Source organism: Lepisosteus platostomus, chromosome 4 (genome assembly GCF_059453375.1).
Source record: "Lepisosteus platostomus isolate fLepPlt1 chromosome 4, fLepPlt1.hap1, whole genome shotgun sequence".
In the NCBI taxonomy this organism is placed as follows: domain Eukaryota; kingdom Metazoa; phylum Chordata; class Actinopteri; order Semionotiformes; family Lepisosteidae; genus Lepisosteus; species Lepisosteus platostomus.
The window spans coordinates 52,761,024-52,777,904 of NC_142614.1; the positions used below are offsets into that span (position 1 = coordinate 52,761,024).

General features: G+C 37.5%; 1 protein-coding gene across 2 annotated transcripts in view; it reads right to left on the reverse strand.

The window, feature by feature from the left end:
- gramd2b (GRAM domain containing 2B) overlaps nt 1-16,647 on the reverse strand; it is a 34,183-nt gene extending 17,536 nt beyond the window's left edge. Inside the window, exon 1 of one of the 2 annotated variants that reach the window (XM_088629854.1) lies at nt 16,461-16,647. In XM_088629854.1, the coding sequence (XP_088485980.1) occupies nt 16,461-16,579 (119 nt within the window). In that variant the 5' untranslated portion in view covers nt 16,580-16,647. Of the gene's footprint in view, nt 1-5,507; nt 5,890-16,460 lie in introns of those variants that run through there. The other variant, XM_088629855.1, reaches the window with a different exon arrangement.
- Between the last annotated feature and the right edge of the window lie 234 nt (nt 16,648-16,881).

The following is a 16,881-nucleotide window of genomic DNA, read 5'->3' on the forward strand; positions in this document are numbered from 1 at the left end:
CCAGAGAAATGCTGAATTCATTGGATATAACTGCCAGTTTTGCTTTCGTCTTCCCCATTAATGCCTTCAAGGTGAACCCTTCAGGGCATCCTGAACATGCATCCTGCCTTGCAACACGCCAACAACTGCTTCCCCAACCTGACACAGGATCTGTACACAAGTTGACAATGAATTTACATTCGTGTTCTAGCAATTTTAACTGGGAAGCAGAAAAGTTCAAATATCCTGCACAAAGAAGTCATCTGATGAATAAAAGCTGAAAACATAAAATGCTGCATATACTGAATAACATGTTGGGTTGCCATAACACTAGAAAATGTTTAACTTAATAGTTTAGCAGAGGCCATCTTAGTTTTAAACAAAGTAACTGGGTCAAATATATAGCATGTTTGTATACAGAACACAATGAGCTCTTTGCCAGCAGCCATATCACCCTGCAACTCACAACTGGCAACCCACTGAAGCTAAGCAGGTGTGAGCCAGGTCACTACCTGGACCAGAGACCTACTGGGAAAAACTAAGATTGCTACTGGTGTAGCGGAGCTAGTTCGGACACGGTGACGTCATCACTCTCCCTGCAAGAAGCATGGACCTCAGCTGCCTGGGCTGAGGGAGGTCTCCTTTAGCTCATGCGGCTGGCTCCCTGTTGCGTTACGCCGGAGACCCGGGTTCGCATCCCAGGTGTTGCGGGACGAAACGGGCGGGGTGGAGCGGCAGAGGGCACGAGCCCGTGCGGAACAGTGATGGTCACACTGGAAGAGGTGTTAGTGGGGACAGCAGGGGTGCTCACCTTGCGGTCTATGATGGGGACACTATACTGTAAGCAGGCGCCGTCCTTCGCAATTAAACCAAGGTCCTGACTCTCTGTGGTCATTAAAAATCCCAGGGCATTTCTCGAAAAGAGTAGGGGTGTAACCCCAGTGTCCTGGCCAAATTCCCCATTGGTCCTTACCAATCATGGCCTCCTAATAATCCCCATCTATGAATTGGCTTCATTACTCTGCTCTCCTCCCCACTGAAAGCTGATGTGTGGTGAGCGTTCTGGCGCACTATGGCTGCCGTCACATCATCCAGGTTGATGCTGCACATTGGTGATGGTGGAGGGGAGTTCCCATTATCTGTAAAGTGCTTTGAGTGGAGTGTCCAGAAAAGCGCTTCATAAATGTAAGCAATTATTAATTATGAATTATTGTAGCAGAGACATCAGGGAAGAGTGAGTTCTCAGGCACAGAAGAGACTAACTAAGGGTCCGTCAACTCACATAAAATGTGCAAAATTAAAATAAAAAATTGCAAATAAATTCAACCTGGGTGAACAGTAAATAACCATTCCCCCCTTAAATATTTTAATTTTTTTAATTTAAAATTTTGGAAATATGGACAAATTACATTGAATGGCTTAACTTATATGACAGCAAAGTAAGCAACTTAAAATTAAGCAGTTTACTGTGCAAACCATATGGTCACCGAAAGACTGTACACCATACAGATTTCAACTAAGTTACAGATAATAAATATGGGTACCAGACATCCAATATGAATTAATCTAAAAGTAATTTTATGTTTTATATCATACAATATATTAAAGATTTTTTTATTCTAACCATAGGTAATTCTGACAAAAAAAATTGCAAATAAGGCAACAGTTTTGAAAACACTATTCTAAATGGAAGAATATGAAGTTTTAAACATTTAAACTATAAAAAAGTAAAAGTTTTCAGATGTTACACATTTAGTCTTTTTACATTTATGTTTTATATGCCATTATTTAACTAATTAAGCTTAATTGCTAGAAGTCTTAGCAGAATACATTAAGAATTGACTTGCCAAATCTTGTGAATGGCAAGAAATGTTTCTAAATTGATTTTCAAATCTATTATGATAAGTGGGAGAACACCCAGTATGGTTTAGAAAAAAGGGGAAGAAATTAGTCCAATGCACCCTATTCATTCATCCGTCCACTTTCGATAAGCATTTAGTCAGGCAGGAACTTAACTCAGCAGTCAATGAGTGCAAGGCACACACACAAAGGATAATTTAGAGATGCCAATTAACCTAGGCAGTGTGTCCACAGACTCTGGGGAGGAAGTGGAGCACATGGAGAAAACCTAAAAAGCCACAAGGAGAACATGAGAACTCCACACAGAAGGCACCCCAGGCCACAATCAAATCCAGGGCCCAAGAGCTGCAAGACAGCCATGCCATACACCGCATGTAATTCAACATTAGGTTAGTAACAACTGAAACTGGAACATGTAGCCCTAAACATGAAAGAAAAAGAGTGATAAATCAGCCTGCTCTGTAGCACAGCAAAAGATCAGCAGCTGTGCTGAGTATTAAATATGTTCACTGCATAGATGTGAGGACATCAGGAATCTTATCTAAAAATGATTATAACGGCTACAGTGCCTACTAGTGTAATACAAACAGAGGGGTTTACATCTCTTTTGAAATAACTAAAGCCATCATAATTCTGTCATAAAGCTACAACAGCACAAATACACCTATGCACAACTCAGCGATGAACAGAAACTCCAGTTCATAGAAGCGGAGTATTAATCAATCATATTGAACGCCAAGACACGGATTTGGACATGTACAAAACTGTGTAACTACTTTAGTCACACCTGGGGGTGAATGGGAAATGTCCTGCAAGCTATTGTAATAGATGAGTGACACACTGCTGGAAATACAAGTAAAAAAAGTTAGTAATAAAAGAATGTGGGATAAAGGAAAAAAAAAACTTTCATGTAGTCATGCCACAATCTCAGTAACATGTTCACAGCTGCAAATGTGACAGGTTGTAAGATACTGTTTAACATAAATATTACATAAACTGTTACAAGTGATGGGAACCTGTTTGATAGTATCTAAATCATCCAAGGATCTCATTCACCTGTTTTTTGAAAGAAGCCAGACTATTGACTTCAAATAACATGGGTGAATAGTGTGTCCCATATTCCCACAACCCCTTGGGTAAAGAAGTGCCCCTTGGTCTTAATTTTAAATGCACTTCCACACAGCTTACAGCTGTGCCATCTAGTTTGTGGTTCACTATTCATTGTGAAGAAATCTGCTGGGTTGCCTTTTGTCAAAGTGTTTTACGATTTGGAATACTTGTATCCCCATCTATGACCTGTATCAGGTCCCCTTGTACACTGTTCTGCTCAAGACTTAAAAAGGCTCAGTTCCTTCAGCCTTTCAGCAGGAAGCTTAGTATAAATGCTGGTCTTGATAAAGCAGCCAGCAATCGCCTACAATTAAAGTATCTTACCAGTAGCTGCAGCCCAAGCACTTGAAAATAAAGCAGCAACTGGTTGAAACACCATCACACTTCTCAAATCCAGTATTCGTTCACTAGACTGGATGACATTTTAGCCTTTTTTAGATATTTTAGAAAGGTGTGAATAGACCACTGAACAAAGGCTGCCAAGAAATGCAGTTCTGAGCAACGGACAGTTTATCAAAACCAATGTTGTCAGCTTGCAAGAAATAAGAGACTGGGATAACATGGTAAAAACCCAAGTGGCTATACTGGTAATGCCTTAGAGTAAGACATTGAAATCTTCAGTATTGTTCATTTTTTTTACACTGGAGAATATAAAAAATAGACAAGAAGGAAATAACAGAGAGCACACTGGTAGTTGCAACAGCATCTGATCTGTGACATGCACCCATTACAGGAAAACAACTTAACAGACCTAGATCTGCTGACCAATTCTGTGTGAGCAAGGCAAAACAGCAGCACTAGATAATGGATCAGTCTCTTCTTCACATCTTTCTCACCTGCTACGCTATCAGTATGACATAGCAGATATATAAAAAAATAATTTAATATTGAATAACCAGCTGAGGACAGCATGATAAACCCTAACAAAATAAACCCTCACAAACACAGAAAGATAATGAAACCACATTCCAGACTCTCTTAAAAATGGCAAGAAACATTTCTTTGTATACCCCAAAAAACTGGTGACATCACAGCAGACGTTTTCTGCAACTGGCATAACTGATACCAAACACAGAAACATTGACAACACAGCAGGTGTGTCATTCAGCAACATTTATTTTCCATGTAGTTCATGTGGGTAGCTGTGTCAGCATGCGCAGTCTGCACGGAACAAGTAATAGGTTTATTCCATGCTAAAACAGCACTTCACTTTCACTTTACAGCATGGAATAAACCTATTACTTGTTCAATTATTTTCCATGGTAATTTTGGATTATTTAAATTTGTGAGACTGTTAATGGCATTATAATAACTAAATGAGCCTCAGAACAAACTGTTCTAGTAACATTATATTGTTTAAAACATATTTGTCTTCAGTACATACACTGTATACTGTAGTTTTATCTCTCTTGATCACAGTGTAATCAAAGAAAATAAGATTATGTTAACAGACTGAAGTAAGCTTCTTCTTAAACTGTTAAGCAGATCAGAGATTTTGTTTATAACCAATACTTCTCAGAAGTATCATATCGAAGCAGACACCACTGGGCATTAGTATGTATTATCTAAATATCTGGATGGTTGTATTCAGCAGAGAATGACAAACAAGGCATGGTTTGTTTCTATTATTTTTTCGATTAAATGTCAATAATCATGATATACTTAGTATCTCTTCGGACGTTTTACACAATATATGCAACAATTCATTCCTGTTGGAAACACGTCCGCACTGTAAACACAATGCTTAAAATCTATTTTAGCCCCTGAAAACACAAATTAACAGGTGTCAACAGGGACGAGATTTGCATGTTCTTAAATTTATAGAAAAGCCTAATACCAACATGTTTTTTAAAAATACATAGGAACAGGTTCAAAAGGCTACCTACCCAACTAAATCCATAAACTGAACTAGTCTTAAGCAGAAATAAAATTCTTTATAGTATTGGAGTTGTCATTTTAATTTAAAGAAAGTATATTCTGTAAAAACAACAACATTAATAAGACCCACCTATACGACCCATGGTATTCTGTGAATACACCAAGCTCTATGCAGCAGTGCGAGAACTATTCAGCCCCAGACAGTAGAGAACAGTCAGATGTTCGGGAATCGTGCAACACAATTTGAGCCATTTCTATTCATAGCACTGGTAGTTCAGGCTGGTAATGAGACGGTATCTGAAAACGGTCAAGTAAGCTGATTAAATTCTAAGACACTTCCTGAATCAAATAAAACCTCTGCAAATCACTCATCTAGAACAACAGCAGAAGAACTAAACACCCGACATGCACCATACACTATATCGCTTGAAAAATGCACGATCCCAAGGTTTAGATAAAAAAATACCATGGGCTTCTGATTCGTGTATACTTTTAGAAAAAAACGCATTTTAAAATTCTCGGAAAAAAATGTTCAACAGGTCCTACCTAAAAGAGCCAATAACTAACAATTATGACAACAATGTGCTATACCCTAAATGTGGGAAACGGATCATTATTAATAAAACAAGCAGGCCTTAAAACTGGAATCGTGTCTATTTTCCAAATAGCTAATAACTTACTTCGATGCAATCCCCTTTGAATCTTTTTTGCCAGGAGACTTCACGGACTTTATTTCTTCGGCGGGTGTAGAGAGCAGAGTTTGGTGGTTCTGTTGCTGTTCTGTCATCAGTACCATGTCGTGAACAAAACGCCTGCAATTCCCTTACCCTCTCCCCCTCTCTTTCTTCCCCAAAGTAACAGCCTCGTTTGGGTTACGACTTCCACACTTGGTGAGGAGGCCCTTCCCAGGAAACTTCAATCAAGCGAGAGAAAGTGAGAGAGGGAGGGGAAAAAACAAAACCTTTCTTGCCTTTGCTACAAGCACGAACTAGTTACCTGCTTTTGGCCATTTGCCTAATCCCAGCTCAACAGTAAACAATATTTCCGTACTCTCCAGGCTGGAGCCATCATAACGAAAAACTCGTTGTTCAAGTTTTCCCGGACAACAGTTGATTAAACTAAGTTCGTTAATGGCAGAGGCGTGCATCTTGTTAACTTCTCAATAAAGTATCAACCTCGGTTAAAAAGCGCTCGATTAAACGACACGGTACGCATTGGTTTAGTTAAGAACAATAAAAAAAAAGATCGCAGGTATAAAAAGGCTGGTGGGAGCAGACACAGGAGCTCCACTACAGCCAGTACCACGCGCCTCCTATTAACAAGACTCCCATTGAAGTAACATTATATTGAACTTTCTTTTATATCTACTGTATACTATGTCTTAACACAATAACATTCTAGTTAAATTATAATCTATGACTACTATTACACAAAACTAAAAGCTTTCCTTGATTATTTTAGTGTACACCTTTTTTTCTGTAGCACAAATAAGAGAAATCAACAAGTATATATCGTCAATTGCACTTTCTTAACGTAAGAGATGCCACAAGATCCAAAGGTAAAATGCAGAATTAAATTTTGTTTCATCAGGGAAGGTAAAAATGATTAATTCCTGCTTACTTCAATGCAGCATCTGTCAGGTCTCTTGTTTTTAAATACTTAGGTTTTTGTGTACTTATCTGTAACTATTTAGATTTGTAAGACATAAATACTGTAATTAAATACGCATGAGTGTTTTGAGTTAGGAGCACAAGGAGTCAGTTGTGCCTTCCAAACAATTAGCCAATTGTGTTTTCACCAAGATGACGAACTTGCAGAAATGTTTACTCAACATTGTAACGTAAATAGTTAGGTTTTGCCACAGGACGTTAAAATCCGCCGTTTTCTAACCGTTTCTTCCAATACAGGGTTGCAGGGGAGCCGGAGCTTATCCCGGCAAGCAGAGGGTGCAAGGCAGCATACGCCCTGAACAGGACACCAGTGCATTGCAGGGCACAGACAGACACAAACATGCAACACACACCTGGGCCAGTTTTTCCAGAAGCTAATTAATTTACCTGTATGTCTTTGGGCTGTGGGAGAAACTGGAGCATCTAGAGGAAACCCAAGTGAACACAGGGAAAGCATATAAACTCCACGCAGGTTGCATGCCAGGAATTCAACTAGGGTCCCCAGCATTGTGAGACAGCAATGATAACCACTGTACCACCATGCTGCACAGTACATTATCTTTCTTTATAATTCAGATTTTTCCTTTGCAAATTCAATAACAGCTTCAGTATTGCCCAGTATAGACCAACATTTTCATATCATATTAATCCATATATTAAGAGTGTATATGTATATTTATTTTTAAATTAACACGTTCTTTTTGCACTAGCATTTATACAATATGTTAATTTTGTGATGTCAGTCTGACAACACATTTTAGTGAATTTGTACTGTTGGAAAACATTTTAGCGTGAAATGAGCGTAAAGGAAGTAATGCATATTTAAAGGTAAAGCTTTTACTTTACATCCAAATACAGAGTTTAATTCTCAGTAGGATTTAATACACTAAAAAAACTGTAATGGATGTGGATGGCAGATTGCAAGTTGATATCAAGAAATACTATGTCAGTCTGTTATGTTGTCATCCATGAAAGCACTTGGAGCATGTGAGCATGGGTTCATATGAGCAAAACAGAGAAATGTAAGTGAAAGGTGATTTGGGTAAAGGCCCTTTTGAGGGTGGAGTGGTGCAGTGATTACCATTGCTGCATCACTGTGTTGGGGCCCTGGGTTCTTGGGGTACAGTAGAGTTGGTTTGTTTTTCTTGTGTTTGCTTGGGTTACCTTCAAGCATGCCAGTGTCGTCCCAGTCCAAAGACATACTGCACCATTAGATTAGATACCACGATGGGCTGGTATGCTATCCGTGGTGTATCCTGCCTTGTGCCCATTGCTAGACAGGATAAGCTCTGGATCCTGACTCCCCTGTAACCATGTATTGGAAGAAACGGTTAGAAAATGTTTGGATTTTAACATCCTGTGGTAAAGCCTAAACAGTTGCATGTTACAATGTTGTGTAAATATTTCTGCTTCTAGTCATCTAGGTCAAAACACAAGTGACTAATTGTAAGGCAACTGGCTCTTCATGTTCCTAGCAATTAGAAAATGAATGGATGTATGGCTTCATGCAGGTTAGCATGTACCTTCCATGTTTTGTAGCTGCTGGGCTAGTGTCATATACAGTATATTTTATAGTGGTTAATGGAAGCCTGGAGAGAGGACGTTAATTTCCTTTAATCACTGAAAACTGCACCAAAATCTAAAAGCTACTTTTTCCTCCGTTTAAATTAATGTACTGTATATGCAATATATAATTATGTTTTATACATTAATTATATTTTTTATTTCGTATTTACATATGCTTTATTTGTGATTTACCCATATAAATAAAAATGATCCAGTTTTCATTAATACTTAGAATGGCAGAACTATATCCATGCTATGGCTGTTACAAAATAAACAAATAAAATAAATCAAATCAAATAAATAAATCTTACTTTTAAAACCAGCTTTTTAAAATTCAATACGCAGTTCAGCAAAATGTCCTTACTGATACAACACAATGTCTTTTTCACAAAAGGTTACCTCACAGGCTGTACAAAAAAAATTCTTTAAAAACATACATCTTCTGATTTAAAGTTTGTTTTTTAAACTTTATGTAGAAAAAATAATTCAACAAATGAATTCCTCTTTATTTTTCATATTTGAAACCCTTTAGGACACAAATACTAAGAGTTCATTATGTGTTCATAACGGCACATATGTGATCATATCAGTGTATTGTTAAAAATGAAAAGGATAAAGATTTAGATACTTTACAGTTATACAGTACTAATTCCAATCTGATGGCACCAAGTTCTATAAGACAGAGTGAAACTGATGTAATGCCAAAGGATGCCATTGAGTACTTTGGGCTATGACAGCTGTATACACTAGAATGTCTCTGTGTTCATAACCTGTGTTGTTTACATTGTGAGTGTTCATTTTGGAAGAGGCAAGGTATGTAAATAAATACATACTATAGGACAGGAGTCTTCTTCTCCGAGGTGAGGAGAGGTTGAGCAGACTATGTCATCAGCATAATCTAAAATACCTTGCAAAAGTATTTAGGTTATTGTCTGAATGTTCTATTGTGTGTATTAGGCTAGAGGCATTCTTTGCTTCAAGGACTGCTGATGGGAAAAAAAGGGCCTGATTATGTTTGGTGTGCATTGCGTGACTATTGACAAGCTGGTACACCCTGTTTCTCTCTGACAAACAGGTGGAGTTAAGTCATTGCAGGAAAAACACCAATTAAGGCATGGCAGCTTATTAAAGAGACAATTAGGAAAACAATGTTATAGATACCTGTATATCATTCTACATATTTCTTTTATGTCACGTCTTGAAAAAAAATATTTGTAACTTTGAAATTGGCTATTTTTGTGTTGTAAATACCACTCTAGGCTCCATGAAGTGCAAAATGTATTTCATTTACAAATCACAGCCCACACAACATGCTGTCCTACTGGAGCTCACTCTTCCTTTGGAAGATCGTTTGAAGGAGGCCTTTGAAAGGAAACTTGCCAAGTACAAGGGACAAGTCAGTCAATTTCACAGCACGGGCTGGAAAGCAAGGGGCATGCAGGTCGACGTCAAATGCAGAGGTTCCACAGCTCGATCACTGTTTAGGACTCTCAGTGCACTGGGCATTACAGGGGAGAGGAGGAGTTGAGCCATTTGCAAGAGGAACAAAGCGGAAAAAAGAGCTTCAAGATGGCTCTGGCACACGAGAGGAGATCCATGGGAATCAGTTTCGTGCCGCCTAGACACAAGCTGATGTCCGATCAGCCTCAGCTGGATCACTTGGGGGAGAGTGTTTGATTCTGAAACACCCGATAAACCCAGGAACATCACTTTTTAATTGGATTAAAGTCAACTGATAATTGTTCTGACCATGGTAGATGATAGAAGTCTGTCTCATGCTCTTCAAGTCAGCTATGCATTGCCTGCCATTGAGAGTGCCATTTACTGGACTGGGAATTCTTAATAGTGTGACACAATGACTTAAATAAGTTTACCTATCAGTGTTATATACTGTATTTAAAATGCCAGCCAAAGAAAAACATTCTTCAAATGATAAAATTATGAAGAGACCTAGTATTGATATTACATAATGAAGAAAGTTGAAAAGAGCACAAGAGAGAACTGTTTTAGAAACAATTTTAGCTTTGGAACTCCAAAAGGAAACAGTATTCTGCAACAAGGATGGTTCAAAATGCACTTTTTGCATGCATGATTACAGTATATGCATTTTGGGGTGCTGATAAAGACCTTAAACTTCATTTTCTTTTGTTTATTTTGTTTGTGCTAAGGCCTGTCGTGACACAGTATGTAAATATGGAAATCTACATTAAGTCCTTTGCATAATCATTGGTGTATAGATGATTATGCACTTTGCAAATTAGCACCTGCAGCATACGTAGTTTTAAGTAGGTACTGTAGCTGCCTCAGCATGTGTAAGCTACAAAGGCACAAGTTTGGAATAAACCTTTACTTGTTCCCCTGTTGCATAACGTCTGTACTTGTACTTGAGAAATTAACTTGAGGCTATCCTGCCATTCTGCTTCTAGCATTGCAAAGTCCAGTGTTATGTCGACACACAGTGTTAGTTCATGTGACACTCTCGTGCTAAAATGGGGATAATGTGCCATGTTACAGCACAAAGGGGTTCTGGACGGCTCACTGCCTTCCCGTGTCAGTTCTGTAAGATGCAGAATAAGTGGCACATGTGCCAAACATACTCTTATAGTCTGTTCCAGTTTTGCAATATACTGTAACATACAATGAACATTATTTCTGTAGAGGACACAAACCATCGGGAACTTTTCCCCTATCCATGGTGCATAGAAACACACCATCTGCCTTTGATCTTTACCTATTCATTTTCACCTGCCTCAACGACTAGAAACATCAATTGAAAAGAACATTTCCTGCTGTCTCCCCTTTAAGGTCCTGTCTCTAACAGTCGAAGAGCCAATAAGCAACATACAAAAGCTTTCCCAGCCAAAAACATAAAAAGAGGACAAGAGACCAAAAGATAACTTTAAGTTATTACTCTTTAAATACTTACAGTATTTCAGAAAGAATAAGGAAAAACACAAAAGTTTAGAAAATAACATCATCAAGGCAACCCATGAAATTGCAGTATTAGTCACCTTTGTTGTTTTGTCTGAAATGTTTTGGCAAACAGAGTTCATATTGATCACTAAATGTACCCAAGTATATGAGTTACTTTAGTTTATGTTGTCATTTGTAAACATGCAAAATTATCTAGAATTACCTTGGACCTTGATTTTTTGGTTTGGTGGGAGGTGGTTGTAGCTGAGAGATACAAGCTACATGAAACGCTAACAGAATTTCAGTCAAGCATATTAGACCACTGCATTTGTTCATTTTAGCTAGTGTCAGCAGATCTCAAAAATCTGTAAAATCTTTATGATTATTGAAGACAAATGATGCTTTTAGTCCAAAGAATTGTGATCTACTGCAGAAGGGAACAAAGAAAAGTTAATTTGAACCCGAAAAAAGGTTGAAAGAAGAAAAAAATACACGTTTTTGACATTCCTGAAGAGGCTCCTTGGGCAAAATAATAATAATAATAATAATAATAATAATAATAATAATAATAATAATAATAATAATAATAATAACTTTATTTTATATAGTGCCTTTAAAGGTGGCTTCTCAAAGCGCCTTATAGAATGACAACAACAATAAATAAAAAGAATACACGAGATATGGACCGTGGATGGTGGTACTAAGAAAAGCAGAGGGGTGAAGAATGGAACCAGTTAAGTAAAGGCTTTTCTGAAGAAGAGGGTTTCAAGTCTTGATTTGAAGGAGTTTAGAGAAGGTGACTCTCTGATATCCTTGGGGAGAGAGTTCCAGAGCTTGGGGGCATAACAGGAGAAGACCCTGTCACCCATACAATGTAGACAGGCTTGGGGGACAGTAAGGAGACCAGAATTAGAAAAGCGAAGGTTGCGAGGTGGGGAGTAGGGCGATAATAGTTCAGACAGGTACTGAGGTGCCAAGCCATGCAGAGCCTTATAGGTGAGCATGAGGATTTTAAAGTCTACACAGAATTTGAACATAAGCCAGTGCAAGGACTCCAAGATAGGAGGAATGTGATCATTTGCACTAGACCTGGTCAGGATTCTGGCTGCTGAATTTTGGACATACTGCAGTTTGTTCAAATTAGATTTAGATACCCCAGTGAGTAGAGCATTACAGTAGTCAATTTGAGAGAACACAAATGTGTTGATCAGCTTTTCAGCCACAGTTGATGATAGCATAGGGCGTAGTTTAGCGATATTTCTGAGGTGAAAAAAAGATGTTTTGCCAATATGCTGCACATGTGGGTCTAATGTTTAGCCAGAATAGAATATAACCCCAAGGTTTTTCAATTTAGATTGAAGCTCAAGTACAGAACCATCTACAGATAGGGTTACAGGATTGGCTTTACGAAGTTAATGGGGGGTGCCAATAAGCATGACTTCCGTTTTGTCGCAGTTAAGATGAAGGAAATTCGAAATAATTTAGAAATAAAACTTTTTTCTTCATTCTTTCTACTTTTTAGTGTAGAATTAACTTGTTCATTTGCAACTCACACACTGATAAAGCTCCCCACTCAAACTTGTAATTAAAGTGCATCTAAGATGTACCCACAATTTACAGTGGATTGCTTTTGATATTGTTTTCTTAAACTCATTACATTTTCTTATAATTTAGTATAGTGTTTGGATTTATGAAGATTATTTGTGCCATTAACATCATTAATTTTGTCTTGTACTGGAGTTCATTATGGTAATTGTGGAAAATTGTGTAATTGTGCTGTGTAATGTTATCATACTGCAAAAAATGTTGCTTTTAGTGCTTATAAGCTTAATTAGAATTCTAACAATATTTCTAGCAAAAAAACACCAGCACAAAAAACATATTGCTACATCAAATGAAAAATTAAACAATAGCTGAAAAAAAGCCACTCATTCAATGAAATGGTTATGCCTGCATAGAGAATGGATAGGTGGGGATTTGTTGGGCTGAGGTAAAGGTGCATATCATCTTCGACCCTGAGATGAACTCTGTATTTGTTCTTCATGTAAGTTAATGCTGGAAAACCAGACTCACAAAGAAAGGTGATGCGAACAATGTGACAATGTGGTGTATTTAGATTTGTAGAAGGATTTAGAAATGTATTTTCATTTTGGATTAAGTTCTAAAATACAGGCAGAAGGCATTCAGGCAAATGCATGTGTTTGAAATGAGAATTGTTTAATAGAAAACAGAGAGTACACATAAGGGGTGAATGCTCAAACTGCAGTGAGTGGAGTACTGCAGTGTTCTGTGCTGGAACTAGTGCTGTTTCTATTTTTTTAAATGATTTAGAATATCTTATAGTGAGTAAACTAGTCATGTTTGCAGAACACACCAAAGATTAAATTTAAGACTGGGCAAACACCTGGCAGATTTTAAATATAGACAACTGCATTGTTTTGCATACATATATCAAAAACATAAACTATAACTACAAAATGGGAAACATAGAGTTAGAATAGGCTACTTAAGAAAAAGACATAGGTGTTTATGTTGACACATAATTTACATATTCTAGACAATGTGGGGAAGCAAAAAGTTAACAAAGGCAAAAGTTATATGAATGGATGTCATGTTAAAATAATATAACACACTTGTAATTTTAACATTTTGGTTAGGCATTTGGACCAGCTTTGTTCAGATATATGGTGTGACCACTGAGAGAAGAGTCATTTAGGGAGAGGTAACTGATCTGAGGAAGACACTGGGTGCTGATAGAACATGGAAAGAGTATGTGTCTCTGGAATGGAGACTATGCTGATGCTGAGGAAATTATGAGGAGTTTCTGCAACTGAAGGAGTTAAATTTGTTGGGATTTGGAGCCCACTGCAAAGATGATGGAGGAACCTGAGGCTCAAAGAGGGAATAACAATTTGGAAGGGAGTAGGAATGGGGGGCAATGAATGAGAAAAGACTGAAGGTATTGAGGCATAAAAATAAGAGAGGCTACATTGCAGGGAGGTGTGAGAATAGAAGTCACAAACAACAACTGGAGTATTTGTACCTTTAGTCGCTGAAGTGGAGGGCAATATCACAGATAATGTTTTCTGGTTTACAGAGATACACTGGGAAGGTGGCCTTCAGAATTCAGAGTGACAGAGAGAGAGAGAACTGCATTGTTGGGAACCTGGATTATCTGTTGTGTTGACAGATGAAGGTGAAGTTGTGGGAGAGTGTAGATGGAAAAAGATGGCGGAAAGAAGCTGGGAGCTGTCACCGCACAAGGTGGGATTCTAGAGAGAAGAAGAGGTGAAGAAATTAGAAGACAGCAAAAGTAGGGTTTTTAGAATGCCTGATGTTCAGGAAAGGATGGAAAGAGAGCATTGGAGAGATAAAGAGGAAGTCAGGGGTTAATACTGGAGTGAGCCAGGCACCTGAAGGGAAAGAAAAATTACTTGGAAAAGTAAAATATTGCTAAGGGCTGAAGGCATGGTGTGCTAGACACAGGATGTTGCAGATAACAAAAATATAGGAACAAGTAAAGGTTAATTCCATGCTGAAAAGAGAACAAAAGAAACACAACATTTTGGCTGTGTGGCCTTTTTTGGGTGTCACTTGAACTATAACAGAAATATGTCTTCCAAATTGGGTTGGAAATCAATTATCTGCTCAGTCAGAGGGAACAATAAGGTTTGGTTTCATTCGACATGTGAAAGGAGAGGGGATCCGTGGAGACTTGTACAGTAAGTTCTATCTCTTGTGAGATTGAAATCTGAATAGGATAGGATAGAAAGGTAGGGAGGGATGTGAAAGGAGAAGAGCCAATCATGGACACAGCATAATACAGTTGGCTTCCCAGTGGGAGTATTAGTGCCTATGGAGTAATAGAGCTGTCGTTTTAGCAGAAGGTTGTGGTATTCAAAGAAAAAAGAGCATATTGGGACACCATTGGAGAGTTATATTTTCTTAATTACATTGGGGAGTTAGGGGAAATCTATTTAGCTATGTTGGACACCAGGAGACAGTAGTACAGATTGTAGGACACTTACTAACACAGCTTAAGGTGGGATGCCAGACTAGACCAATGACCAAAGAGGTGGTGTTATCAGCTGCAGGGACTGAAAGTGGAAACTGGAGCTGAAAGATTAGAACCATTAAAGAATGAAAATAATTCTTTCTTTGGGGGTATTTCATAAAAGAAATGCAGCATTTATGGAGGGTGTGTTAGAGCACGGCAACAGCTCAGTTGTTAACAGAAGGAAAAACTGTAATCGAAGGAAGAAGAAGTGATACGGGGTCTGTTTATAGAGGTTTGAAAGCAAGACTGATAAGAGACGACTGAGTCGAATATGACCCATAGTAAGACTGGTCATCAGACAATGAAGAAGCTGGCCTGGATCTGAAAAGGTCTTCATTGGAGTTATGGATCTAGACATCCATGGCTAAATGGTGAAGACAATGTTAAGAAAAAGATGCAGCAATAAACAATTAGTAGGAAGTAATCGACCACAGTTGCTTTGCCACATTATAATAAAGAAGAATGTAAGGAAAACAGATTTACAGCTTTTGGAAAAGTGGTGAAAACAAAATTGCTAATTTTGTTTTACTTTTGGTTTTATTTGGTTATTGAGTGACTTTTACTTCTGTTATTTGTAATATACTTGTACTATTTTAGAGAAAATGAAAACGTTTTTGAGAATAACATAAATAACATTTGTCACAAATTTTATGTCAATGATATTTCCATCATCTCAACATTTTTTTTTTATTGGTGGTGCTTATAAACTTCTTTAGAAGTAAATAGGGTATATGTTTCTTTTCCAGTGTAGCAGTTGTTAAGCTGGCAATTGATATCTGTTACAAAATAAATTTACAACCATGTGAAATTGTTTTATTGCAAGCACTACCTTTCAAACTTGCTTGAAAAAGTCAACAGTTTGATACAGCTTATGTATAGTAGATGTTATGAAGATAATGATTAAAATAAAAAATAATAACGTGAATGTTAAGTGTTCGGGAATTAAATTGTTGAACAGTTAAAAGTTTTAAAATATTTGCTTTTTATAATAAGCATTGCTTTTTTAATAAAATAACCTGAAGTGAAGCTAAATGCATAATAAGCATTTAAATTGACATATACAATTAAATAGTTGCTAAAGGTATCAATTTACACTTCATGTAGACTTCCACATGTACTTGTACATGTAGACGTCATGCACACTTCCACACTGTTTGCTAACTTGATCTGACCACAGCAAGACTAAAGTCTATTTCATTAACATACATATTTCTGTAAATCAGAAACAGAGGCCTTCATTGAATTATAAAAACACAGAAATGGTCACATTTTCATTGAATGTGAATGGGGGTTAATATCATATTAAAATGTTTCCAAAAATACATTCTTAAGAAAATAAGACATGTATGTTTACGATCCTCTCAGCACAGATATCAATGTTCTGCAAAATACGTCCAAATACTTATATAATATGGAATCACACTTACCCCAGTGTAGAATCAATGTTTTCTGTAGGACCAGGAATGGAATGCATTGGATTAAGTAGACCGTTCTGTCTTTTATAATAAGGCAGAATAGAGTCATCATAAGCAAACCTTTTTACCATTAGGAAAGCCTACAGTAGGTGAGAACAGGATGAAAGTGATTGAAGTAAAGTGTATGCCTCTCAGTTTTAGCTTTCCCCCAGGTCAATAAAACTCTGTACTTTGAGTTCTGTATTGTCTTGATTTTTAAAGTTAATAAGTAATTCACTTGTGGGCAGGACATGTTGTTACTAAGGGGACAATGCTAAGTCAGCTGATGCTTTTAAGTAGCCCTGCACTATTTATTCATTGATTTGCTTGGTTATTATTCACAGGCAGCGGACACAAATAATTTTTAAATTTGTGTATTATTTGAAAGTTTGTG